The sequence below is a fragment of the Phacochoerus africanus genome, chromosome 8 (assembly GCF_016906955.1).
Source record: "Phacochoerus africanus isolate WHEZ1 chromosome 8, ROS_Pafr_v1, whole genome shotgun sequence".
Taxonomy (NCBI): Eukaryota; Metazoa; Chordata; class Mammalia; order Artiodactyla; family Suidae; genus Phacochoerus; species Phacochoerus africanus.
In genome coordinates, this window is record NC_062551.1 from 91,839,433 (window position 1) to 91,864,989 (window position 25,557).

Below are 25,557 nucleotides of genomic sequence, written 5' to 3' on the forward strand. Positions count from 1 at the left end.
CCTTCTCCCAGGTCAGCTCCCCCAGCCCCGCCTGCAGTGTTGGGCCTGGCACTAGCCCCACCCACAGGAGCAGAGATGCCTGAGTTCATTCATAATTTGTATCAGATGTTGAAACTTGGCCCGTGGGATCCTGAGCCGGCTGTCATGCTCCACTACCCCTGAGAGCTCGCAGGAATGTTCCAGGGAAGCTTGATCCATCTCCCCCAGCTCCAGCCACTGCCTTACTTTAGTTTCTTTAAATGCCTCTTGGCATTTACTTGGTCCAGAGCCTCGGCAGCTTCGGAGAATCGAGCATTTCTGATGAGGTGGTGACAGAACCCCTAGCTGGGGAATGCACGCTTCTTGAGAGAGGGCGCAGGGCAAGAGCCCCAGAGAGCTCCCTGGATGCTTTATGAAATCCAGAGGCTTGAGACACCTCTACTTCAAAGCCGGTTTCAGCACAGAGCTGTTTATACAACAGGTTTTATTGAGAGTGTGTCAATACAGTCAATTCTGTTGTTTTTCTTTTCAAGAAGTCCCATTTTCTTTGACTCCCAAGTGCATTTTTCCTGAATCTTCTGCGGCACAGGGCACATAATAGGTATTAGAGGACTACGCTTCCTATGTCAAGTTAAAAATGAAGTTACTAGTGGAAAACATTTAAACCTTAATCTTTTTTCAAAAATTGAGGAATCAGAATATAAAAATGCACAAGGTATGTGGTTTTCATTGTGAAAACTCAACATCATTTATCAAAGCTAGTCAGTTAAGGGGATACCTGGAACCAAAATCCCATAAGTATTTCAGAAACATCACCCACCTCTCCCCGAAGGCTTCAGAAAAGACGTTTAGCAGAAGCTCAGTTCTATGGAACAGTCCTTTTTTTTTGGCTCCCCAAACCCTCCTCAGGGCCCTGGGCTTCCACTGGGAGCTGATGGACTTTGGTCCATCGGAACCCTCCCCAACAGGTCGGGTGGCGGTAGCTTTGACCCAAGAAGGAGGCTGAGCAGATGGTCCCACGAGGTATGGTTTGCAACTTAGTTTTCGTGGGTGCTGGTGAATAAGGAACCCCAGCCCAAACCTGTTCAAAAGTGCCACTTGGGCAGATGTGGGTTTTCATTTCTTCTTTCGAAAGTTAAAGGGAGCAGTCAAACGGCCTGAGGGAGCCACAGTGTAACAAGTCAGAAGTCAGTGGTCAGCCTCCAGCCTCCCCGTGGGCAGGCTGGCATGAGTCAGAACTGGAGCAGGTGCCATTGGCTGACCCAGGTCCATGCCTGGCCCTCATCCCAGCTGTATCCGCTCAGCTTGAACTAGGGGCTGAGGGGCACGGGAGGGAGTTTTGCCGGTTTCCTGCGGAAGGGGTGGGAGGGAGCTCTGATTGGGGAAAATGGCAGAAACATCCTAGGCCAACTCCTTCCACGGGAGCCCGCTGGCACCCTTTTTCTCAGGGCCTCAGCCTCCTGGGCCCTCATCCTGCTTAGGACAGGAAATGGGAACCAGAGGGTGGAGGAGAGGGAGCCCCCAAAGATTAACCCCTCTAGGCGACACCCACCCACCATATGGTTCTTATTAAGGAAAAGCAGGCGCTTGCCTGCATCCCCAAGCTTGTGTGCACCTTGTTCTGAGGGCAAACAAGAAGCTCTCTGCCTTGAGGATGCTGGGGGTGGGGGCGGCAAGGATCCCTTACAATTTTGTCTAAGAAACTCAGCCATCCCCCAGCAGGTGGAAGGAAAGGAAGGAGTATTCATGTTTGCTGATCGCCATGCCCGCTGGTGGCGCTTCCCAGGGGCCTGGGTGGCTGCCCTCATACTAAACAGAGCCGGAGCCGGTGGGGGCGTCCTGGAGACACTCCCGAGCAGTGAAAGGGAGCGGCAATGCCCAAGAGCCTGCAGGGGGCGCCACGCACCTGTACCCGCCAGGGACAGGCCTGATGCCACAGCACCAGTTAGGGTTGCCGTCCTGACGGGGCGTCCCAGCTGGCCACCTGGATGGTCCCCCTCCTCTCCTTTACCCCCAGAGAGAAACAAAACCTCTTCAGGGGACCCACCATCTTATGCTAGAGATGGCAGGGCAGCTGGAAGGGCCCCAGCAAGAAATGAGGGAGGCCCCGCCCCATTCTTTGAGCAGGTGCCATCTGGGGCCAGCAGGAAGGGTGGGGCTTGGGAACGTCAGACCTGGGAACGTGTCAGGCATCTCAGTCCCCTCTCAGCTCTGACCCACAGAAAAGCAGCATCCTTCCCCACCCAGCAGAGCCCAGGACTCACAAGGGGGCAGGGGTCTCTGACAGCTGGGCCGAGTGTCCTGGGGCCCAGCCTGCAGGCCAAGGAGGGCAGGAATGGGGGTGCACCCCCGACACCGCACGGCCGCTTGGGGGAGAGGAACTCAGGACAGCTTCTTTCAGAAACCACCTCAGCTGGCGTGGAGGGAGAAGCCCAGTCAGTCTCCTCGGGCCAAGGCCACGGCCGCCTCTGTTCCCACCTCTGTGGAGCCTTTGGTTTTTTTCTTTAAATGGAGGTGCTCTGTAAGTGAGAAGGTCTCTCTACCACTAAAGAGGAGGAGGCCAGGGCAGCAGGGTCCCCACGGGTTATGTGGGGCACAGCAAGAATCCTGAAAAGGAGGAGTGGATGTACTCGGTGGAGTAGAGGCCGTTGGCCTGGTCCGAGGGCATCTGCACCCAGACCTGGTCATTGGGCCGCAGCTGCAGCACAGCCCCGCCGGACGCCTGGTCCAGGTAGCCCTTCTTGTACTCGTCATAGGTGTAGGTGGCGGGCACGTTGTTCTTGTACAGGGCCACCCACACATTGGTGCCCTTGACGTGTACGTGGTAAGCAAAGTAGTAGACCCCACCCACGGGGCAGGTGAAGATGCCCGTGGCTGGGTTGTAGCCACTGTGCCCGTTGTAGAGAGTCCGGTCAAACTTAACGGGCATGCCCGAGGCAGGGAAGGGCGACGTGAGCACAGCGGTGAAGGCGGGCGTGGTATGGGCTGACAGCTCCCCCAGCCCAAACTGTGGCTTGACCCCCTTGCCCAGCACAGCTCCCTCCACGCCACCGTTGGGCAGGTGCAAGCCGGCAATGCCCGTCTCATCGAAGGCCCCAGGGGCACCAGGGGGGCCAGGAGGCCCGGGAGGCCCAGGAGGGCCCGTGAGTCCTGGAGAACCAGGGACCCCGGGGGGCCCTGTGGGCCCAGCCACGCCAGGTTCCCCGACCTTCCCCTCCCCAGGGGGCCCTGGCAGGCCTGGTTCACCCTTCAGGCCTGGCAGACCCTGAGGCCCGATAGGGCCAGCTGGGCCCTGGAGTCCTGGGATTCCTGAAGGGCCTCTCAGGCCAGGCTGCCCAGGGAGCCCCAAGTCACCCTTCTGCCCCAGGGCTCCTGCCACCCCTGGTCCTCCAGGGCGGCCTGTGAAACCTGGCTCACCTTTGGGCCCAGTTGGTCCAGGGGGTCCATGGGCCCCTGGAAGCCCCCTCTCTCCCGGGAGCCCAGGTTTCCCAGCCAGGCCACTAGGCCCCTGGTCCCCCCGAATGCCAGGCACTCCTGGGGGTCCTCCAGGCCCTGCCTCCCCCTTAGGCCCAGGGGGCCCACGTCTGCCAGGGAGCCCTGCAGCCCCTGGAAGTCCAGGCGGCCCCCCAAGTCCCTGTGGGCCCTGCTCCCCTGGCTCCCCATCCTCACCTGGCTCACCTCTGTCCCCCAAGAGCCCTGGGACCCCAGCTGGGCCCCTGTCCCCCTTGGGACCTGGCAGCCCTGGCATGCCATAGCCAGTGGGGCCTATCAGGCCAGGGGGGCCCCGGGTCCCTGGCTCCCCTTTAGCCCCTGCTGGGCCCTGTGGCCCTGGCACCCCTGCTGACCCTGGTACCCCCACACCATCCACCCCAGGGGGCCCCTTGGGGCCCAAAGCCCCTGGCTCCCCCCTGGGTCCAGGCACCCCAGGAGGGCCTGACTCACCCTTATCTCCAGGGGCCCCAGGAAGCCCATCCAAACCTGGTTTGCCTAAACCAGCTGGACCAGGGAGGCCAGGGGGCCCAGGGGCACCCCCCTGCCCTGGGGCTCCAGGTAGCCCTGGCTGACCCACTCCATTTTCCCCCTTGAGGCCTCGATCACCCGGAGGCCCAGGCTCTCCCTGAGGCCCTGGCTCCCCCCCAAATCCTGGGGGTCCTGGCACCCCCTGGGGGCCTGGTTTTCCAGGGACAGCAATGCCTGAGGGCCCAGGTAGGCCAGGAGGTCCTGGGGGCCCCCGGAGGCCCTGGTCCCCTCGTATCCCTGGCTCCCCCCGAAGCCCTGGCTGCCCTGGGGGTCCAACCTTGCCTGGGAGCCCTGGGGGACCAGCCTTGCCCATCCGGGAGAAGCCAGGTGGGCCAGCGGGGCCAGGCTGCCCATGTAGCCCTGGTTTTCCGGTGCCTGGTTTTCCTGGGAAGCCAGGAGGGCCAGGGGGACCCCGAGGTCCGGGCTTCCCAGGGGGGCCAGGCTCCCCCTTCAGGTCCATCGGCAGCAGCGGCAGAGGCATTTCTGAGAGAGAAAGAAAAGGAGCAGTCAGGAGCCTGACAATGGGGACAGGGGCCTCCCTTCCCACTTCCCACCAGCATGGGACACAGCTTGAGAAGACAAGGTTTTGTCTACTCTGGAAGACTCCTCCCGGTTTTCTCCTCCCTGTTCTCCTGGAAGATGAATTCAGGGGTGGTCCAGTGGCCATCTGGGGCGCTGCAGAGTATCCACACCTAGGACTCCTACCCCAGCGCCCAACCTCCCCAGGCCTTCTCATCCCTGCGTGACTGAGGTGGAATGGCCACCAGGGGGCACCAGCAGCCCTCCTTAGAGCCGGTCGGAGCCGACCTTCCCGCATTTCCCCGCGTTCCTCCCCGCCCCTCCCCCACCCCACCGAAAGCCCACCTCCGCCAGCCACTGCACCCGCTTCCGAGCCGTCTCGGGTGGGACGCGCTGGGTCAGCGGGAGGAAGACAGTGGAGACGGGAAAGTCTGGTGAAAATTGAGGGGCTGTGGCCGAGGGGCACCACAGGCCAGGGTCCCCCCACCCACCCCGCGCCCAAGGCTCCGCTTTAGTCCCTGCTGGGCAGAGCTGGGGATCTGGACTGTGCGGGGCGGGAGGGTGGCGCTCACCCAGGTACTGGCCCTTGCCCTCGCGGAAGGGCGGCCCCACCGGTCCTTTGTGCATGGGCTGCACGTACTGCACCGGCGCGTAGCCCGCTGCCCCGGCGGCCCCACCACCGGCGGCCGCCCTCGGCCAGCACCCCAGCAGCAGCAGCAGCAGCAGCAGCAGCAGCAGCAGAGGTGGCGAGAGTGAAGGCAGGGGCGTCAGAGCCCCCCGCATGGCGTCCACGGGCGTGCTGCAGGGAGGAACAGAGAGGGGCCATCAAGCCAGCCTATGGGTGGTTTGGCACGAGGCCCAGGGACTCACAAAAGGATCAGCATTTAGATATTAGTTTTTTAAACATATATTTAAATATTTTATTTTATTTGCTTTTTACAGCTGCACCGGCAGCACATGTTGGTTCCCAGGCTAGGGGTCGAATCGAAGCTGTAGCTGCCGGCCTACACCACAGCCACAGCAAGGAGGGATCCAAGCCACACCTCGGACCTACACCACAGCTCACAGTAACGCCAGATCCTTAACTCACTGATGGAGGCCAGGGATCCAACTTGCGTCCTCATGGAGGCTAGTCAGATTCGTTAACCACTGAGCCACCACGGGCGAGCATTTAGGTATTATTCACAAGCAATTCTCAAAGTCTCAGAGTCTGCAGAAGTTAGTAAACCTCTCCTAACCCTGCCCATTGCTCTCCATGGCCACCATCCAAGTCTACCGGGCCTCCCCACCCGCCCCCACAACAGTCTCCCCCGAACCACTCACTTGACAGCCAAACGCCCTTCCAAAGCACCTCTAACCTTGGCACAGCTCTGCCAGAAACCTTTGATGATTATACCCACTACCATGTGCTGGGCTGGCTCTCTGCCAGCGACCCAGCTAAATTCTCTAGAGATGGGAGCTCACTTAATCCTCCCAACACTTTAACAAGGTATTATTATTGGAGTTCCTGTCATGGCTCAGCAGTTAACAAATCCAACTAGGACCCACAAGGTTGCGGGTTCGATCCCTGGTCTCGCTCAGTGGGTTAAGGATCCGGCGTTGCCATGAGCTGTAGTGTAGGTCGCAGACACGGCTCAGATCTGGTGTTGCTGTGGCTCTCGTGTAGGCTGGCAGCTACAGCTCTGATTAGACCCCTAGCCTGGGAACCTCCATATGCCACCAGGGCAGCCCTAGAAAAGATTTTAAAAAATAATAAAGACAAAAAAACCCACAAGGTATTATTAATGTCAATTCCATTTTCCAGATGATGAAACTAAAGCAAAGGTCTCTAGGAATCAGAACTGGGATTTAACTAAAGTCTATCTGACCTCACACTGCCCTTCTGGGGCTCCCAGTTGCCTTCAGGATCAAGTCCTTGGTGCCCAATGTGGCATTCAAGGCCTTTAAAATCTAAGCCTCTAATGAGTGCCTGTGTCTTCAACCCTATCACCAGCCTAAGTCCTCCACTCACAGCTGGAAGAGCCTGGGCAAGAGGTTTCCATTCTTGAACCTCAGTTTCCTCACCTGTAAAATGGAAATCATATGTCCACACAAAAACATGTACATGAATGTTGATAGTGGCATTATTCATAACAGCCACAAAACAGAAACACAGATGTGCATTAACTGATGAATGAAGAAGGTGGTATATCCCTATTATGGAGTATTATTCAACAATTACAAAAGTGAAGTACTGGAGTTGCCATGTGGCTCAGTGGTAATGAATCTGACTAGTATCCAGGAAGACACGGGTTTGATCCCTGACCTTGCTCAGTGGGTTAAGGATCCAGCATTGCTGTGACCTGTGGTGTAGGTCGCAGACGAGGCTTGAGATCCCGCATTGCTGTGGCTGTGGTTGAAGCATAGGCCAGCAGCTACAGCTCCAACTGGATCCCTAGCCAGGGAGCTTCCATATGCCGTGGGTGTGGCCCTAAAAAGACCAAAAAAATTTTTAAAAAAAGTGAAGTATTGATAAATGCCACAGTACAGATGAATCTTAAAAGCATAGTAAGTGAAGAAGCCAGTCACAAAATCATATTAAATTCTATTTGTATGAAATGTTCAGAATAGGTAAATCTATAGAGACAGAAAAAAGATTATTGAGTGCCAAAGGCTGCAGGTGGTGGTGAAAACAGGGATGACTGCTAATGGGTTCAGGGTTCCTATTAGGGGTGGTCAAAATGTTCTAAATTGATTGTGGTGATGGTTGCACAATTCTGTGAATACCTTTAAAAAACATTTGTTTTGGAGTTCCCATGGTGGCTCAGTGGAAACGAACCTGACTAGCATCCATTAGGATTCAGGTGTGATCCCTGGCCTTGCTCAGTGAGTTAGGGATTCAGCATTGCTGTGAGCTGTGGTGTAGGTTGAAGATGTGGCTCCAATTTTGTGTTGCTGTGGCTGTGGTGTAGGCCAGCGGCTATAGCTCCCATTCAACTCCTAGCCTGGGAACCTCCATATGCCGCAGGTGCAGCCCTAAAAAGACAAAAAAAAAAAAAAGTACATTTTAAATGAGCCAACTGTATGCTATGTGAATTGTGTCTCAATAAAGTTTTGGTTTTTTTCTTTTTAGGGCTGCACCTGCAGCATGTGACATTCCCAGGCTAGGGGTCAAATGGAAGGTGCAGTTGCCCGCCTGTGCCACAGCCACCACAACACTGGATCCGAGCCATATCTGCCACCGGCATCACAGCTTGCAGCAATGCCAGATCCTTAACCCACTGATGGAGGCCAGGGATGGAGCCCACATCCTCATGGATGTTCTTAACCCTCTGGCCACGATGGGAACTCCTCAATAAAGTTTTGTGCTTTTTTTGTTTGTTTGTTTGTTTTTTTAATGCCAGGCTAACAATCTGCTTCTCAGGGCTGCTGTGATGATTAGAGAGATCATGTCTGCCTCAGGGGGGACACCCATCAATATCTGAAGAGGGGACTAGGCTGGCCTTTTGCACAGCCCAGGGAAGTCCCACTTCCCCTGTATCCCTGCCCTGGGCTCCCCTCATCCCGCCCAGGGCCTCTCCACGCCTGGCCACAAGAGGGGGCAGGATGAGGTGAGCACATCCAGGGATGCACGTGGGGCTGAGTGTGGAGCTGCAGTGCAGTGTTCCTGCAAACTCAGTATCACACAGGGCTTTGCTGGAATGAACACAGGGTTCCCAAGAATGTGGGTGATGCTGCCAACCCAGCTCTGCCATCAGCCCATCTGTAACCTAGGCAGGCGGCTCAACCTCCCTGAGCCCCAGGGTAATAGTAACACCTGCCACCTACGGGCTCCCCAGTCACCAGGCGAGGCTTCACCAGCTTCGCCTCACTAATCTTCTCAGTGACCCCCCCAGCGGCTCATACAATTATTATCCCCTATTTTACAGGTGAAGCAACAGAAGCTTAGACTAAGGATCTTGCCCAGACCACCACTTGCCCTCGACACAGGCCCCCTGTTCTATCTGTACCAGGATTAAGGCTGCACCATATAGGCCTGGCCCTCAGCTACTGCTGATAGAAATTCTGGCCAGGCCCTGTTCTAACGTTCGAGATCCCCTCCACATTCAGCCCTCTTTTACAGACAAGGAAACCAGGGTGCAGTCAGGGCCTAAACTCAGGCACTCTGGCTCTTGAGACCCAGCCCCTAACCACCACACCACGCAGCCTCTCTGGAGCTGGATAAGGGCCCTCCTGCACTGGCCCCCTGAGCCGGGGGGCTACTGGGGTGGAGGATGGTGCTCACACATGCACAGAGCTAGAAGGTTCTGCCTGGTGGGTGGACAGGGGCTGAGGGGAGCAGGAAGCAGGGAGAGGAGAGTGAGCAGTTCTGGCCCGAGTGGGCCAGAGGCCAAGATCATGGCACCACCACAGGAGGATTCAAGGCAGCCCTGACTCTGGGGAGCGCTGATCCCCTTCCCATGCTGAGCTGAGGCTTTACTGGGTGTGGGGGTGATGGAGGGTGCAGGCCGCCCCAGGTTCAGCAGGGAGGGTAGGGGCGCGGGGCAGTGGGGCAGGGGAACACGACTGTGCAGGAGCACAGGCAGGGGGCGCCAGAGGAAGAGCCCCGGGTCCAGTCAGGAGCCCAGGCAGAGCCCCCCCGCCAGCTCCCCGCCTTTCCTTCCTCCTTAGCAAGGTGGGTCTTCAGGAAGCATCCCTGAGTTTGCCCCCTCCCCGCACCCCCTGCACCGTGGACGTGGCGCAGGACCCCAGAGCAGGTGTTTCCTCTAGAGGGAGGAGTGTCAGAGTGAGGACAGCTCACACCACCGCCTAAGTGGGGCCCATTCCACGTGAGACGTCATTCCCGCAAGGTCCCCGGGGGAGTGGCCAGAGGCGGCAGCCAGGATCTGAGCGGCGGTCTGTGAAGAACCTGAGCTCTTAACGCGCAGGGACTGCCTGCCGTGGGGGAGGGAGGCGGGGGGAGCCTGCCAGAGCCCGAGCTAGACAGAGGAGCAAAGCGAGAGCGTCGCTTCCAGCTCCAAGCTGCCTGTGGGTTTGAGGAGGGAAAAATTACTCCAGCTCATAGAGGGGAGGCAGCTGTGCCAGTCCGGGGGCAGGGGCGGCGTACTGGGGAGTGAAGCCCGCCCACGGCCAGAGAGGGGGTGTGCTGAGCCTGTTGCAGGGGCTGCAAAGAGAACTGGCGGCCCTGAATGGTGCAACGTGGCAGCCCAGGTGGGAGGGACAGCCCCCCAACTCCAGCCACTGTCAGAGCTGAGGGTGTCCCGACACCTGGGAGCTCCCCGCTCTCCCCCTTCTGCTTCTCCATCTCCTAACTCTTACTCGTTGGACATCCGGAAGGCCTATTGGCTGCCTCCCCAGGCCTCCCCCAGTGCCCGCAAGAACCCCTCACAGCTCTCAGTTCCCCTCTTTGGCCCTGCTACTCTTTCTACCCCCCAGGCTAACCCTCACTCCGTGCCCAGCGCAGGACTTGGCTGGCACACAGCGATGCCCCATAAATGTTTGATGAACTCAAATTTGCTGTCAGATTTAAAGATCACCCCAATAGTCTCTCAGATTTTGCCCAGATATGTCACACGGCCCTAGGAGCCCCCTCCCCTCCTGGGAATGGGAAGAGGTGGGACATTCGCGTGGCCTACATCAAGGAACTTCAGCTAAGAACAGCCTGCACCGGGAATAAAGGCACAGGGGAGAGACTCTCACAGCCCATCCCTTCACTTGCTCTTGGCCGCTCCATAGGTGGGGGAGGGCCCCAGGGCTCAAGCCCGGCTCTGCTGTGTGATCCTGGGCAGGCCATCACCCTCTCTGGTGACCTCTTAGGAAGGAAGGCAGGAGCCGCGGCAGCTGGGAAGGGGCTGGGATGGCAAGGGCGTGGGGTGGGATCATGAGGAGATGCTGATTCAGGGGATGGAGTGGTGGCAGCAGCAGGGTGGACGCGGTGTTTGGACAGCTGCAAGCCCTTAAAGGGGATTTCCCCCCTTTTCAACAAATCCCCGTAAAACAGTATTTTGTCCAAGTCAGCGCTTTGTGGCAGCCTGGGCCTCCTCCCAGGGCGGCCGAAGAGGCTGGCTGGGAGCGGGTAGTGCTCCAGGGTCTTTCAGACCAATGAGGGGGTGGCAGGGCCGGGGGCGGGGGTGGGGGGGAGGGAACTGGACTCCAGCAGGAAGAAGTGGCCTGAAGGCAGACCCCTCTCCCCCTGGACAGGGCTTCTGGAGGGGAAGGGGCATCAGCAACAGAGATCCCTCCCCACCCGTCCCTTCCCAAAGCTCCCCACACCCCAGTCCCTTCCCAAAGCCCCCCCCCACCCCCGAGTCCCAGGGCCAATCCGCTGAGGGGGCCCAGGTGATCTTATGGAATTTAAGGGCCTGCCCACGCCCCACTTCTCACGTGAGCTATCAGAGGTCCGCTTCAAAAGGGGAGCCTGAGGGCAGGGCACTCGGAGTGGACCTTGCAGGGGTGTGGCTAGCGTGGCCCTGGCAGCCCCCTCCCCCTCTGGGGTGGGTGGATGGAACTCAGCTCTGCGCAGGCTCCTGCTGCCCCAAGCCCCCCACCCCAGTAAGACGGCTGCAGCTGAGGGAGCCGTGGGGAGTTCAGGCAGCCCCGGGGCCTGGCCAAACCACAGGTATGTTATGAGACGCTTCCTGTTGTGGAGACATTTCTGCGGGATCGGCTGCCCCCCTCGCTCTGGCTGCCCCCCTCGCTCCCCCGTGTCTCCTGTCTCCTCCCTCACGGTCTCGCTCTGTGCCCTCCTTGGGTTTCTGACTCATTTCTCTCTGTCTCTTTCCCTCTCCAGTCTGGGTCTCTGCCACTTCATCAGGTGAGCAGCACTTCTTGCTCAGGCTCTATCGGGGGTCCAGCCCTGGGGGGCCCTACGGCCCCCTGGTCCCAGCAGCCCCTGAACTCACATTCCAGCACAGCTACTGGTGATCTTGGGCGAGTGACTTAACCCCTCTGACCCTCAGTGTCCTCATTTGTGAAAGGGTTACCTGAGATGGTGTGAGCCATCAGCCCCTCCATGCTGCCCTGTTCTGCTACCCCGATAGCCAGAAAGTCCTCCCTCCAGTCTAACCTCAGTTCCTCCTGCTGCAAAGCAACATCTCTCCCCACCCTTAAAACCGCAGGTGACTTGCTGCCAATGGCCAGGACCTTATGAAGTTGTCTAAAATCAATTCTCTGGCCTTCTAGGCCTTTTCCCTGACTGCTCCTGAGAGGACACCAACCAGGAGTCACACAGCCTGCTCAGGACGAGGATGGAGGGGAGAGAGGAACTGCCCTCCCTACCCCTGGACCTGATGCCCAGCCCCACGGCCCAGGCAGGTGGCTCCAGGCTTGCCCAGAGTTCCAAGCCCCCTCTCCCCCACCCCCTCCCCAGCTTTTGGAAATCAGAGAACCCTCTCCCATCCCCACTTCCTGAGTCTCAAATGAGGGGGATCCTATCTCCCAGTCAAGGCCCGGCCCCTCCACACCTCTTCCTCTGCCTTGGGGGCCTCTCATCCGTGGATGCCTCCCTCCAGTCTGTAGCCTCTCCGTCCTGTGTCCACACCGGCCTAACCCCGCCCCACCACTGCCATCTCTCTGGAGCCCTCCTCTGCCAACCTTCTTGAAAGAACTGCCTCTCCCCCACCCTCTCACCTCGTGCTTCCTCCTGGCCAGCACTGACTCCCGCCGGCGACCTGGCTTTCCTCCTCCCTGGAAAGGCTCCTCTGCAGATTCTTCTCTGCTCCTTCTCTCTGCCCCACTCTTCAGACCCAGGCTTGCCCCACGGAGCTGGCTCAGGCCTCTGCTTCTCTCTGGATGTTTCTCCTACAGTTTCCAGCTCTCCTCAGCTCCCACAGTTCCAATCCCATTACCAAGGACTCTCACATCTGTTTCCAGCTACCTCTCCCCTGAGCCCCAGACTCTTGTGTTCAACGACGAACGGAGCATTTTCACCTGGCAGTCCCTCAGAGACCTCCACCCGAACTGCTGTCATCACCTTCTCCCTGATTGCTGGCTTCTCCCCCACTCCCTGCTGCCCAGGCCAGAAATCTGGACGTCATTTCTGATGCTTCCTTCCTTCCATGACAGTAAGGAGTCTCTCGAGCCTACACAATGCCTTAGCACAATCAGAAAAGGCTGCCCCTCCAGCCAACTCGGGCCTTACTCACTGCTTTTCCTGGGTGCCCCAGGACAGTAACCAGCCTGCCCAACTGTACATGACAGCCCTGTTCCTTTACCCCCAATCCAATCTCGTGGATTCTGTCTCCTCCACTTCTCTCACTTTTGTTCCTGTTCCCCCTCCCCCATTATCTCTGCCCTAATACAGACTGTACACTCTCCCAACACATAGCCAGAGCCTGGCGCATTCCAACCATTCAATAAATGTTTATTAAATTGCTAAATCCAGAGTTCCCATCGTAGCTCAGTGGTTAACAAACCCAGCTAGCATCCGTGAGGACATGGGTTCGATCCCTGGCCTCGCTCAGTGGGTTAAGGATCCGATGTTGCCTTGAGCTGTGGTGTAGGTCACAGATGAGGCTCGGATCCCGCGTTGCTGTGGCTGTGGTGTAGGCCAGTGGCTACAGCTCTGATTCGACCCCTAGCCTGGGAACCTCCATATGCTTCGAGTGTGGCTCTAAAAAGATTTTAAAAAAAAATGATGCACCCTAAAGTCTGAGAAGCACTGTCAGAGTATCTATAGGTTGTATGAAGAAAACAAAGAAACTGAGGTGTTGGAGTGGGAGAGCGGCCATTATGATAATCTAGGTGAGGATTTAGCAATTTTTTTGGTCGTTTTGGCTTAATGGGTTAAGGATCCAGCATTGTCACTGCCGTGGCACAGGTTCGATCCCTGGCCAAGGAACTTCTGCATGCCACGACTGCAGCCAGAAAAATTAAATAAATCTTTTTTTTTTTTTTTGTTCTTTTTAGGGCCGCACCTGAGGTATATGGCAGTTCCCAGGCTAGGGGTCGAATCAGAGCTGTAGCCGCCAGCCTATACCACATCCACAGCAAGTGGCTTCTGTGACCTACACCACAGCTCATGGCAATGCCAGATTCTTAACCCACTGATCGAGGCTAGGGATCAAACCTGAGTCCTCATGGATACTAGTTAGATTGGTTCCCACTGAGCCATGATGGGAACTCCAAACAAATAAATCTTAATACAAGTGAATACATCCCTACAAATTACAAAAAAAAAAAATTCCATGTTATTCTGCAATTCATGTGGCTTCCTGGAGAAGGCATTCAGTCATCTCTCTGTATCTGTGGGGGATTGGTTCCAGGAGTCCCTGCAGATGCCAAAATCCACGGACACTCAAGTCCCTTATAAAAAGGATATAACCTACACACATCCTCGTGTATACTTTAAATCATCTCTAGATTACTTACAAGACCTAATACAATGTAAATGCTACATAAATAGTTGCTGGGGCACAAGGAACTTACTGGAATTTTTTTTCCAAATATTTTTGATCCACAGTTAGTTGAATTCAAAGGCATGGAACCCATGGCCAGAGGGCTAGCCGTACTTTGAACTCAGTAGGATTTGGACCAATTAGGATGGAGAAGCCGAAGAGGATGGAGAGACTGATGGTGAGGTTGGCAAAACCCTGAGATCACACCTTGTGGGGGACACTCTCGGTCTAAAACTTATGTGTGTCAGGAGGAGGCTGGGGACCAGCACCCTGTGTCCCTTCCTCCTTTCTCCGGTGGCTGGATCCAGAGCCTCACCTGCTCATGCATCTGAGGCATCTCCTGGTATGTCTGTCTCTCTCCTCCTAACTCTGGGTCATTATCCCATTTGCCCACCCACTTCTGTGACTCTATTTGTCTTTCCCCATCCTCTCTGAAGCCCTTGTGCCTAGATCCTATCAGAGTTCTAGGCTCTGAAATCTCTAGCCGTTGGTCACTTGATGGGATCCTCTGAAAGGCCAGCACTTATGGCCTTAATTAGCATCAGGTCTGGGTCTGACTTCCTGGATGATCGCTGAGCAGCCCCACAAAGTTGGGGTGGAGACTTGTGGGGCCCGTTGCCCATGAGCTGAGCTCACTGTCCTGCAGGATCACTGGGACTCTGAACCCCTCAAGTTTTTTTGTCTTTTCTTTTTTTAGGGCCACACCCATGGCATATGGAAGTTCCCAGAGCTGCAGCTGCAGGCCTCTGCCACAGCCACAGCAATGCAGGATCCAAGCTACATCTGTGACCTACACCACAACTCATGGCAATGCCGGATCCTTAACCCTACTGAGTGAGGCCAGGGATCGAACCCATGTCCTCATGGGTACTAGTTGGGTTTGTTACTAGTATCGAGCCACAAAGGGATCTCCTGAACCCCTCAGATTTAAATGTGCAGACAAGAGGACTGCTCCAAAGCCAGAGAGCTGCCTGGAATCTTAGGAGGTGGAGGGAGGTGGCCAGGCTGGAATAGGGCTGCCTGAGGGATACCTCATCATTCAAGTTGATGGCAGGACAGGAGCGCCACCCTCTGCCCACCTTGTCTGCCCCATCAGGCTTCAGTGCCACCAAGCGTCCCAACATCCCATAGGTTTGCAGATGAGGTGCCCAGACCACAGGGGACCTCAATGTGTGAAGCAGCACTGGAAGGAGGTTTGAAGGACAGATCAGAATTCAACATGCCCGTGGGGACAAGTGATGATGGAAGATTCCAAATTGAGAGAAAAGCAAGAATTTGGGCTTGCTTTTCCCCCCACCCCCAGGAAGATGGGGGTGGGGGTTGCTTCTGGGGTGGGTGGTATCTAAGAGGCAGAGGACTTGTGGATCTGAAACTTAAGAGAGAGAGAAGCTGGAGATAAAAATAGGACTTCATGGAGTTCCTGATGTGCTGCAACAGGATCTGAGACATCTCTGGAGTGCTGGGACACAGGTTCGATCCCCAACCAACACAGTGGTACACTCCAGTCTTGGCGTAGGTTGCAACTGCAGCTCAGATCTGATTCCTGGCCCAGGAATGCCATGTGCCACAGAGCGGCCAAAGAAAAAAAAGGGCGGGGAGGTTCATTGGCGGGGTTGCTGCAGCCTGGATGAGGGCCATGAACTCACCCTTAGGGAAATCACCCACGTTTAGGGGGTGAGGGGAGTCCATGCACCTTGAGCCCCAGTATCCTGATTCCAGACACTCCCAACCTTGTGCCCATCTGCCTGCCTTGGCTTGCACAATCCTCTGTGCCTGAATTATCCTTTCTCTCTTCCTCCTTCCTCCTCCAAGCAAGCATGTTATTCATTTAAGACCCAGCTCAGGAGTTCCTGTTGTGGCGCAGCAGAAACGAATCTGACTAGGAACCATGAGGTTGTGGGTTCGATCCCTGGCCTCGCTCAGTGGGTTAAGGATCTGGCGTTGCTGTGAGCTGTGGGGTAGGTCGAAGATGCAGCTCGGATCTGGAGTGGCTGTGGCTCTGGCGTCGGCCGGCAACTACATCTCTGATTGGACCCCTAGCCTGGGAACTTCCATATGCCACTTGTGCAGCCTTAAAAGGACAAAAGACAAAAAAAAAAAAAAGACCTCCTCCTCCAGGCAGCCTTCTTTGCCTCCCTCAGGCAGAATAGTGCAGAACAGGCAGACCCCCAGGGTAGGTCTTCCCCCGCCCACACCCTACCCCAGGCTGGGGCTCAGCACACAGTAGGTGCTCCGTACCGACTGCAGCCTGGGTGCTCCAGCTCCTGACCTCTGACAACCCTACCCAACCACCTCCTGCCAAGCCTACAGGATGGCTTCTGATCCCATCCCTTTTTCTCTGTGGCCCTTCCAGAGCCTTCTCAGTTCTTGTGCTGAAGCTCCCTCCCCATAGGCGACTAGGTCCACTGCCCAGACCCCCAGCCTCTGCCCATCTCTGAGCTAGATACCCCACTATTCCCCTGGGGAGGAGCATCTTGGGAGGCGACAAAGTGTCCAGGGAGGTTGGAAGAGCCAGGCCTGGGCAGATGGACCAAAAGCAACAATGTATCCTCAGGCAGGTGGCCAGGGTACCCGTCTTTCTCCGCCCAGGGCTCAGGCCTCAACTGGTGCCATCCCTCGCTTCCCAGAAGAGGCCTTGAGCTTCTGAGAGGGACGGGATCCTGGAGCGCCCCCAGACCCAGGCACCCCCGGGGCCCCAGGCCAGCCCAGGCGGGGCCTTCTCAGCCGCCAATCCCCCGCCTTCTGGTTCACATTTGCAGCCTTTTCCGGAGCGCCACCCGCCGCCCGCTGCCTCCCTGTGCCTGCCAAGATTCCTGGGCCTTCGCGGCTTCCCCGCGCAGTGGCGGCAGCTCCAGCGTCGGCAGGAGGGGCCGGGCTGGTCAGGGAGGAGGCCTGGCGGGAGCAGGGCCAGGCCACTGCACCCAGGCAGGCCAAGCAAACACGGCCGCGCCAAGGAGCAGGGGCGAAATAGTTCACAAATGAGAAAAGGCTGCTTCTGAGTTGGGCCAGAGGGAGCTGAGGTCACCTGCAAGAGGGGCCGCCTGCTAGGACACCCTGAGCCTGGGAGGGGCTGCCGCTGCCGCTGGAGGGAGCAAGGGTAGCCGGCAGCAAGCACAGGCCTCGTCCAGCTGGGGAAAGGAGAGCTCTTCCAAATCTAGCTTACCTTTCAGGTCCTCGGGTCCTCGGAAGGTCCCAGCAGAGACAAGGCCTGGGGATGAAAGACGGAAACTGTGAGGAAGATGCCAGGAGCTGAGGAAGCCCTCTGCCCTCACTCACCGCCACCCCAGCGCCTGCCATGGGCTTTTTCCCAGAAGCCCCTGTTGAAACATTGGGCCCAAGCTCAGTCTCTTCCTAGGGAGCCAGGGTATGTGTCCCACCTTCGCTGACTCCCTTCATTCATTCCACGGACACTTAGCCACGCCTGCGGGGGACCTGGCCCTGGGTTGATGGACTTCCTCTTGTCCTGGGGCCCAGGCTGAGGAAGCCCCTTCTGTGTTCCAGGGTCCATCCCGGAGATATCCCTCCATCATGTCAGGCCCTGGACTGGGGAGGCCCCTACTCTAGGCGAGGGTGGCTGCCTGGGGAAGCTCCTACTAGATGTGGGATCCTGAGGCTAGGCCTTGGGTCACAGAAATGGCTCAGCCCCATGCCCTGTCCTGAATCAGCCATGGCACAGCTGACTAAGGTCTCTGGACCATGAGAGTCCAGAGCAGAGAATACGGCCCTCCCTTGCATTCCCCAGAAGGCTTCAGGTAGGAAGGGACACTGGGGCTGTATCCTGAAGGGTGAGTAGGAGTCTGAAAGGCAGACAAAGTAAGAAAAGGAATTTCAGGGAGTGCCATGGTGGCATGGGGGGGGTTAAGGGTCTGACGTTGTCACTGCCACAGCTCAGGTTGCTGCTGTGGCACAGGTTCAATCCCTGGCCTGGGAACTTACTCATGCCATGGGCGTGGCAAAAAAAAGAAAGAAAAAAAAAAAAGGAAAGGAAAAGGAAAGAAGAGAAAAGAAATGAAAAGGAATTTCAGGCAGATACAGGGAAGATCCAGAAGCACCATGGGATTGAGAGGACAAGCAGGAGCTGAGAAGGATGAGGAAATTTAGGCTTTTAGGAATTTAGGAATTAAATGCTAGGCTTGCATTTCTCTGGAGGGCAATGGGGAGCCATGGAAAGTTGTTGAGCAGGAAGAGATAATGTGGTCACTTCAGTGGCCAGGTCCCCATTTCTGGCTCAATCAACCATGACGCCAGGCTGTCTTAAGCCCTAGTCGAGGTCATATAGCAGAGTTGGGGCTGTAGTCCAGGCCCAGACATGAATCCTCGGTGGATGGAGAGGGGATGCCTAGCCATCCCACCTGGCAGGGAGGCCTGCCCGCTGCGTCACTTTCTCCCCCAGCTGCTCGCTCGTCTCTGCCCACTCCCATGGAAACTCTGACATCTCAGCCCTCTCGCTGCACAAGCAGCCAGATGCTGAAGCCAGCAGCTCCTAGGCCTTCTCTCCAACTCAGCTGAGCCCTGCCTCCAGCCATAGCACTCTCAATATTATGACCCAGAGGCGGATCATGAGGCTACACTCTCTGAGGGCCCAGCCTGGCTGATGGAGTGTGAGTGGGAGGTCTTCTCTGTGCAACTTAACCCCAGCTTCTCTGACCCCAGCCCCCACCATTACTATGAGGCTCAGGGAGGGGAAGTGACTTATGTTGGATCTGAGCTTTGAAGGATTAATGTGGATTTAGCAAGGTAGTGATAGAGAGAGGTGACCAGCCCAGGCCGAAGGAAGAGCGTGTATGAGGGTACGGAGGTGGGAGTGCCTTGAATTAAAAGAAATAAACAAATGAACTAAGTAGTCCTAGGTAACATTTGCTGTGCACCTACTACATGCCAGGCACCATTCTGGGCTCTTCTCATGAACTGTCTCATTTAATCCTCACAGCAACCCCGTGAAATAGGTCCTTCATCTTCCCCATTTACAGGAGCCCAAAGGACAGGGAGGTTATCGAACTGGCCCAGGGTCACAGATCACCGAGCTCATGAGGAATGAAACCTAGGCTGTTGGTGCCAAAGCTTGGGCTCATACCCTCTCAGTTTCACAGATGGTTTGAGATGAGAAGGGCTGGCTGAGGTCAGCTTGAGAGATGCCTTGAATGATCTGATGAATCAAAGACCCCAAGCACCAGCTTCAAGCTGGCTCCCCATCCTCCACCAGGTTAGCCCTTCAGAACAATGGTCTCTTAAGATCCCAAGTCCATTTTATGACCAGACAGCATCCTCCAGGCGTTATTGCATCATGCACTCCCATAAACCTGTAAGGCAGGAATTGCCATCCTGTTTTTCTGAGGGGGAGCCCTAAGGCCCCTTCTCCAAGGTGACAGGAAGCCCCATGGCCAGGATCTGAACCTTGGGGCTTGCCCAGCCCCCACATGGCCAATGCCCTGTACCCCTGGGCTTCCTGGAGATGGTCCTTCCCCTACTTCTCCTCCACCCCCACCTGAGCCGCCTCAACCCAGATGGCAACAGAGACCCTCAAGGCAGGCGACAGAATGGGAAGCTCCTATCAGGAGCCTCAGGAGCCCACTCCAGTTGACCAAGGCTCCCTCGGTGCTATAAAATTAGGAAGGCGGGGCGGGCGTGTGTGCCAGGGCAGTGCCCGGGCCAACTTCAATGGGACTCTGTTCTTAACCTTCATCCTCAGCCGCCTTCCCTAATCTCCTCCTGAGCCCCTCCCTAGGCGACATCCCCTGCTTGCACAGAGCCTGCCCCTGGCTAAATCCCAGGCCAGATGTGGGGAGGGGGGACAGTCTTACAGCCTCCTGTCCCCCCACCAGCCTCTGAGAACCCAGGCTCCCAAGAAGACTGGCCAGGGCCCCAGGCCCGCTTTCCCATAAGGAGATGTTGGCGGCCATGTGGCCAACAGTTGGCTCCTCCCAGAGGGAGGCTCTGGGGAGAAGACTCCATTTTCTGAGCCCCCACCGTGCGCGGGCCCTCGGCTCAGAGGCTGGCTAAGACCCACTCTGCAGCCCAGATGCTTGTGTTCCTCCCCCCGCCCTGCCTCTTACTTGCAGTGACCTCACTCGGCTGTGCCTCAGCTGCTGCTTCAGTAACTTCACAGAGCACGGGAGGATTAAACGAGTTAATTTCACGCAGCCGACTTCAAGCAGTGCTTGGCGTAAAGGAACATTCACTGCATGTTTGCTTTTATCATTATCATCATCCTCACCGCCAGGACGCCTCCCCAGAGCCCCGTAAGGTTAAATTATAAGCCCCTAGGTTACAGAGGAAGAAGCGGAGACTCAGAGAGGAGACCCTTGCCCAGGTTCAGCAGCCAGCTGGTGATGATGCTCCCAGAGTTTGGACCCAAGCTGAGTGAGTCCACAGATGATTAGGAGTTAAGGCACAGAGCGTGCACGCGCGTGAGTGTGTGTGTGTGTGCGTGTGTGCGTGTGTGTGTGTGTGTGTGTGTGTGTGTGTGTGTGTGTGTGTGTGTGTTTCGGAGGGGTGGGTGTCCTCCACATCCCCTCAGCCCCTCCTCCTGCCTGACCCCCAGGGGCTCTCCTGCCCAAGCCCCTGCTGCCGCTGCAGGAGGGGGCTCTGCATTCCTGGCTAAGCGGCCGGATTTGCTGTGCTCCGGGAACTATGAAAGGAATGTTTGCCACGAGCTGAGCCGTGGTCGCCTGTCAGAAGGATCGTGGCCTGGAGGGCCCACGCAGAGCTGTGTGGCGGCCAGCAGCCACCACAGTGGGAGGGAAGAAGGCTAGACAGGAGACAGAGCTTCTGGTTAATGAGGGCTGTGGACACTGAATGGGGCCGGGGACCAAAGAGCCGGCCCCCTGGGGTAATGACCTGTCCACACCACAGTCCAGGTTGTTCCTCACCACAGGCTCCAAGGAGAGCCGGGAAAACATTACTGGCCTATGTCATGGATGGGGTCATGGAGGCCCAGGGGAGACCCACTGCCAGTGGCAGAATTGACTTTTTTATTTTTTATTTTTAGGGCTGCACCCATGGCATATGGAGGCTCCCAGGCTGGGGGTCGAATCGGAGCTGTAGCCGCCAGCCTACACCGCAGCCACAGCAACGTGGGATCCTAGCCGCAACTGCAACCTACACCATAGCTCACGGCAACGCCAGATCCTTAACCAACTGAGTGAGGCCAGGGATTGAACCTGCGTCCTCATGGATACTAGTCAGGTTCACTTCTGCTGACCCACGATGGGAGTCAGATTCAAGTTTCTGCTGAGCCATGATGGGAACTCCTGCCAGTGGCAGAATTGAGACCCGAGACCAAGACCCCTTCCTCCCAGAGGCTGCACTCCAGGACCATGGCGCATTCTGAGATACTAGGAAACACCATGCCAGCCTCACAGTTCCTGCCTCTCTCTGGGCCTGACCTACCCATGACTGCTACTCCCCATGATACCTGCCCCTCAAAAAGGTGCCTTGTGTATGAACATGCCTGGCACACTGTACAGATGCTCAACAATTAAATTCCCATTCCTTCCCCCACCAAACCAAGTCCCAAGAGGGCAGTGGCCCAGGGGTGTCAGTGAGAAGAACATAAACTTTTCATCCTCACAGACCTGGGAGTGAATCCCAGCTTGGCAATCAGCAAGGGGGTGCTTGGCCAGGTTATAGGCCTCGGAGCCTCCCCTTCTCCATCTGCTGAACGGGCTTCCAACCCTTGCCTTGCAGCAGTGTCACAAGGACTAAATGAGACACAGGAACACAAGCCCTGGGAATTATTGGGACACAGCAGGTGCCCAATAAACTCTTATTGTTACCTTCCCCCAAGGGGACAGAAAGAATTGAAATTAGGGAGTTCCCATTGTGGCACAGTGGAAACAAATATGACTAGGAACCACGAGGTTGCAGGTTTGATCCCTGGCCTCGCTCAGTGGGTTAAGGATCCAGCATTGCTGTGAGCTGTAGTGTAGGTCACAGACACAGCTTGGATCCCGCGTTGCTGTGGCTGTGGCATAGGCCGGCGGCAACATCTCTGATTCAACTCCTAGCCTGGGAACCTCCATATGCTGTGGGTACAGCCCTTAAAAAAGGAAAAAGCAAAAAAAAAAAAGCTAGAGAACCTCAGATGATAAGACTCCCTCCATCTCAGGATCCTGATGGGCCCTGCTTGGGAGGGCAGCCTCTGGGAGGAAGGGAAGCCTGAGCCAGGGTCTTGTTCTCAGGGGCTCAATTCTGCCACTGGCTGCTGTGTGACTTGAGGCAAGTGTCTCTCTGAGTCTCCATGATCCCATCCAGGAGATGAGCCAGAAATGCTGGCATGGCTCTCTCTGTGAGGCACTAACCCTCTGCCACCTCCTTCTTCTGCCCTCCATGAGCCAGAAATCTCAGCCTGTCCAGGCTGCAGAGGGACAGTCATCTCTCAAAAACTTTCCAAGAATCTGAATGGAAGCAGGGCCAGGACCCCTCCCCCAGTCCCCTCCCAGGTTCCAACCAGAGAGGTGTCACAGACTCTGATCAGAAGTCTGGGTGAAAATTCTTGATGCTACATCCTGATCATGTGTATGACGAGGGACCACTTCTCATTTTTCTCCAGGCCAAAGGACCCTGGAGACCAGTATTCCCATTTTATAGATGAGGAAACTGAGGTACAGAGATGTCAAGTCCCTTACCTGGGGTCACATGGAAAGTAACCCAGGTCTGTCTGACTCCCAAGGTCACTCTCTTCCCCTCACTGCAAGTGCTGCCTTCACAGAAGACCCCATGTCCACACCCCACCACCCTGGAAATGCCCACAGGAGAGAGCAGGCCTAGAATTCCCTTTCTGGGACCGCAACTTCCCTGGCTGATGTCTGGACACATGTGTGCACACATATGGCCTCACACACCCACTTGGGTTTCTAATCATACCTACTCAGGCCTCCCAGACACGAACTACCCCAGACTCACAACACTCAACACTCAGCCCCCTGGACCTAAGCATCAGACCTCGGTGTCCAAACCCACATCTCCCTTGATCTGCCTCCTCTGGGTTCAGCTCACAGCCACCCAGTGCAAGGCTCCTGGCCTGCCCTCTCCTCACCCCCACAGCCAAGCATCCCTGAGGCCTGTCCAGTCTCTCCCCTTACTCCTCTCCATCTCTACCTTCCTCTTATCCCCATGGCAACCACCCATCTCAGCCCCCATTACTTTTCTCCTCAAATTCTGCCCAGCCTCCTCAGTGACCTCCTTGCCTGTAAGATTCCCCTTCGTTTCTGCCCCTCAGAACAACCACAGTGATCCCCAATTTGCACCACTCTGCAGCTCACACCCCTTCTCTTTACAAGGGCCTAGGAAATCTGACCTCAAAGGAGTTGTCAGTCACTCCTCCTCGCTCCCTTGCCCCGTGAGCCAAGTACTCACTGTCCTGAGAGACCTCTGCAGTTTACCCACCCCGACCTTCACAGTACTGCCTCGCACCTGAAAAAGTTCCCCCTTTCCCTGAAAACCCCAGCCAGAGTCACCTCTTTGCTGCCTCCCCTGATGGCCCCTCCCCGCCCCCTACTTTGGCTTTGCAAGGTACCCCCGCCTTGGGCACCCAGAGACACAGCCGCACCTCATATGAGAGGCTGCTGTGTCTCTCTGGTTCTTCCACCCCGTCTCTGTAAGTGCCTTGGGCCACAGATGGGACCAGCTCATCTGAGACCCACTTTCCTAGGAGAGGAGCCCCCATGCCTGCCCCTGGGGGGTCTGAAGTGGGCTGAGGGATCCGCAGGGCTCACACTTGGAGCAGGGGAGGTGGTGAGGTGCTCAGGCTGACACCTTCATTTTTCTTTTCCCTTCCTCTTAGCCAAAGAGCGGAAACACTCTTTCATTGTGGTGGACAGAGTGAAACCAGAGAGAGAGAGACCCTGGTGAGTGCGAGTGTGTGTGTGTGTTGTCCTGTCTGAGTATGTCTGGCTGGGCCATGTAGGGCCTGCCATACGTCTGTAGGAATTGTGTGTGTGTGTGTGTGTGCGCGCGTGCGCGCCCACCCTATCGTTTCACCATCTGTGCTGGTGTGTGTTTCAGCAGAGCATGTTCTGGTGCATGACTGCGTGTGAGTGTCAATGGGAGGGAGTGTAGCTGTGCAGCTGTGTGCGACGGTGTGAGTATGTCTGTGCTGTGTCCTCAGTATCTATCGTTTGTGGGTGATTGTGTGTCCTAGGGTCTGTTGGTGCTCTGCAGCCCAGTGAGAGGCCAGTGGGGGCATCTCTACCCTGACAGAGACCACCAACTCCTCCCCAGGGTTGCTGCCCCCCATACCTCCTCTTCTGGGCTCTAGAATGGGCTCCCCAAGGGCCACCCCCATCTGCTCAGGGCAATGAGGGTCAGTCCCCAGAGAGGAACCCCCCAGACTGCTTGACCCTCCAGCCATTCCAGCGCAACAGCCTCCAGATCTTCCAAACACCCAAGGCGGCTCCCTGGGAGGTTGCCTTCGCTAAGGGCACTCCAAGAAGGGGAGGGACGCCACCAGACCAGGGCACAGGCCTTAGCAAGAGACGCTGAAGCAGACAGGAGGAAGGACTTTGGGGTTGCCAGGGTCCCCAGAGGGAGGTCAATGGCATTTCTGTGTCAGGAGCCTAGAATGTTCTCACATACCCTGAGGGCCCCACACAAGCACACACTGACACACGCATTAATAACACACCAGCAAGACACACCAGCCATCCCTCTCACACCCCACAGATGCACACACTGACACGCTCACACACGCATAGGCACAGCAAACAAACTCAGAGAGTCCACCCTTCCCCCAGCTCACAGCCCCTGGGCTCCTCAGGCTGAACAGTCTCTCTGTCCCTGGGGACTCCAAGGGCCACTGTGCCTCCAGCCCCAGGACAGACACATGGAGAGGGTGTTCTGGGGCCCTCGGACCCCAGTCCCTCTGGGCCAGGCAACAGGCCCCTCAGCCCTGCAGATCTCAGGCTTGAGCTGCAGCAAGGCGCTGAGCCTCCGTCAGGGACATTCCTTAGAACCTCAGTCTCCAGTTTGGGGGCGGGAGTGCTGCCAGGACACCTAGACTAGGAGGGACTTGGGGGCAAAGGCAGAAGGAGAAACCGGGGAGGTCGCCAGCAAACTAGAAATGGCTCAAGAGAGGAGAGTGGAGGGGCTTCCCAGGCTTCGGGTTGTGGGGGTGGAGGGGGGTCTGAGGAGGGAGCACTGCTCCACTATCCTGCGATGCAAGCTCTGTTAGCCCCATCTTACAGGTGGGAAGGGAGACTCCCGGAGGTGAAGGGACTGCTCCGAGCCACATCGTCAGGGATTCCACCCGGGACTGTCTGAAGCTGAAGCCCCAGCCCCTGGGAAGGAAGGGAGGAGGGGGCTTTATCCGGGATTTTGCCCAGGCGGCAGGAAACACGGGATGGGCTCCTGCATCCCAGGGCTGCTCCCCGCCGCCAGAGTCCCCCATCCCATCGCCACCCCAGAGTCCGAGGTGCCGGGCCAGTGTCCCAGCTGTCCCAGCTGTCTCGAACAGTCTTAGAGGAAGCTCAGGCCATATCCTGCCCTCGGAGCCCCCCAGCCCGGCAGTCGTGCCCGCCTCCCCGCGGTTGGTTACCTGCAGCGGAGGCCGCAGGGCGCCGCTCCCAGCCCTCGAGGGCGGCCCGGGGCACGCGGGCTCCGGGCAGGGGCGTCGTCCCCGTCCGCGCCGGCGGGGATCGCCGTTGCTCTGCTAGCCGCCCCTCTCCGC

At 57.0% G+C, this 25,557-nt stretch overlaps 1 protein-coding gene across 1 annotated transcript; it reads right to left on the minus strand.

Moving 5' to 3' along the window:
- Positions 1–446: 446 nt before the first annotated feature.
- On the minus strand, positions 447–25,557 carry COL8A2 (collagen type VIII alpha 2 chain). The gene is made up of 4 exons (XM_047793337.1): positions 25,426–25,557; positions 17,056–17,100; positions 5,091–5,317; positions 447–4,482 (listed from the first exon to the last, which is right to left on the minus strand). The coding sequence occupies exons 3-4, from the start codon at positions 5,299–5,301 to the stop codon at positions 2,564–2,566; spliced, it is 2,130 nt and encodes a 709-aa protein (XP_047649293.1). The 5' UTR covers positions 5,302–5,317; positions 17,056–17,100; positions 25,426–25,557; the 3' UTR covers positions 447–2,563.

Excerpts from the sequence above, each read along its gene's own strand:
- COL8A2 (XM_047793337.1), bottom strand. The coding sequence starts at position 5,301 with ATGCGGGGGGCTCTGACGCCCCTGCCTTCACTCTCGCCACCTCTGCTG. Across the intron at positions 4,483-5,090 it reads GGGCAAGGGCCAGTACCTGG|AAATGCCTCTGCCGCTGCTG; the intron begins GTGAGCGCCACC and ends TTTCTCTCTCAG.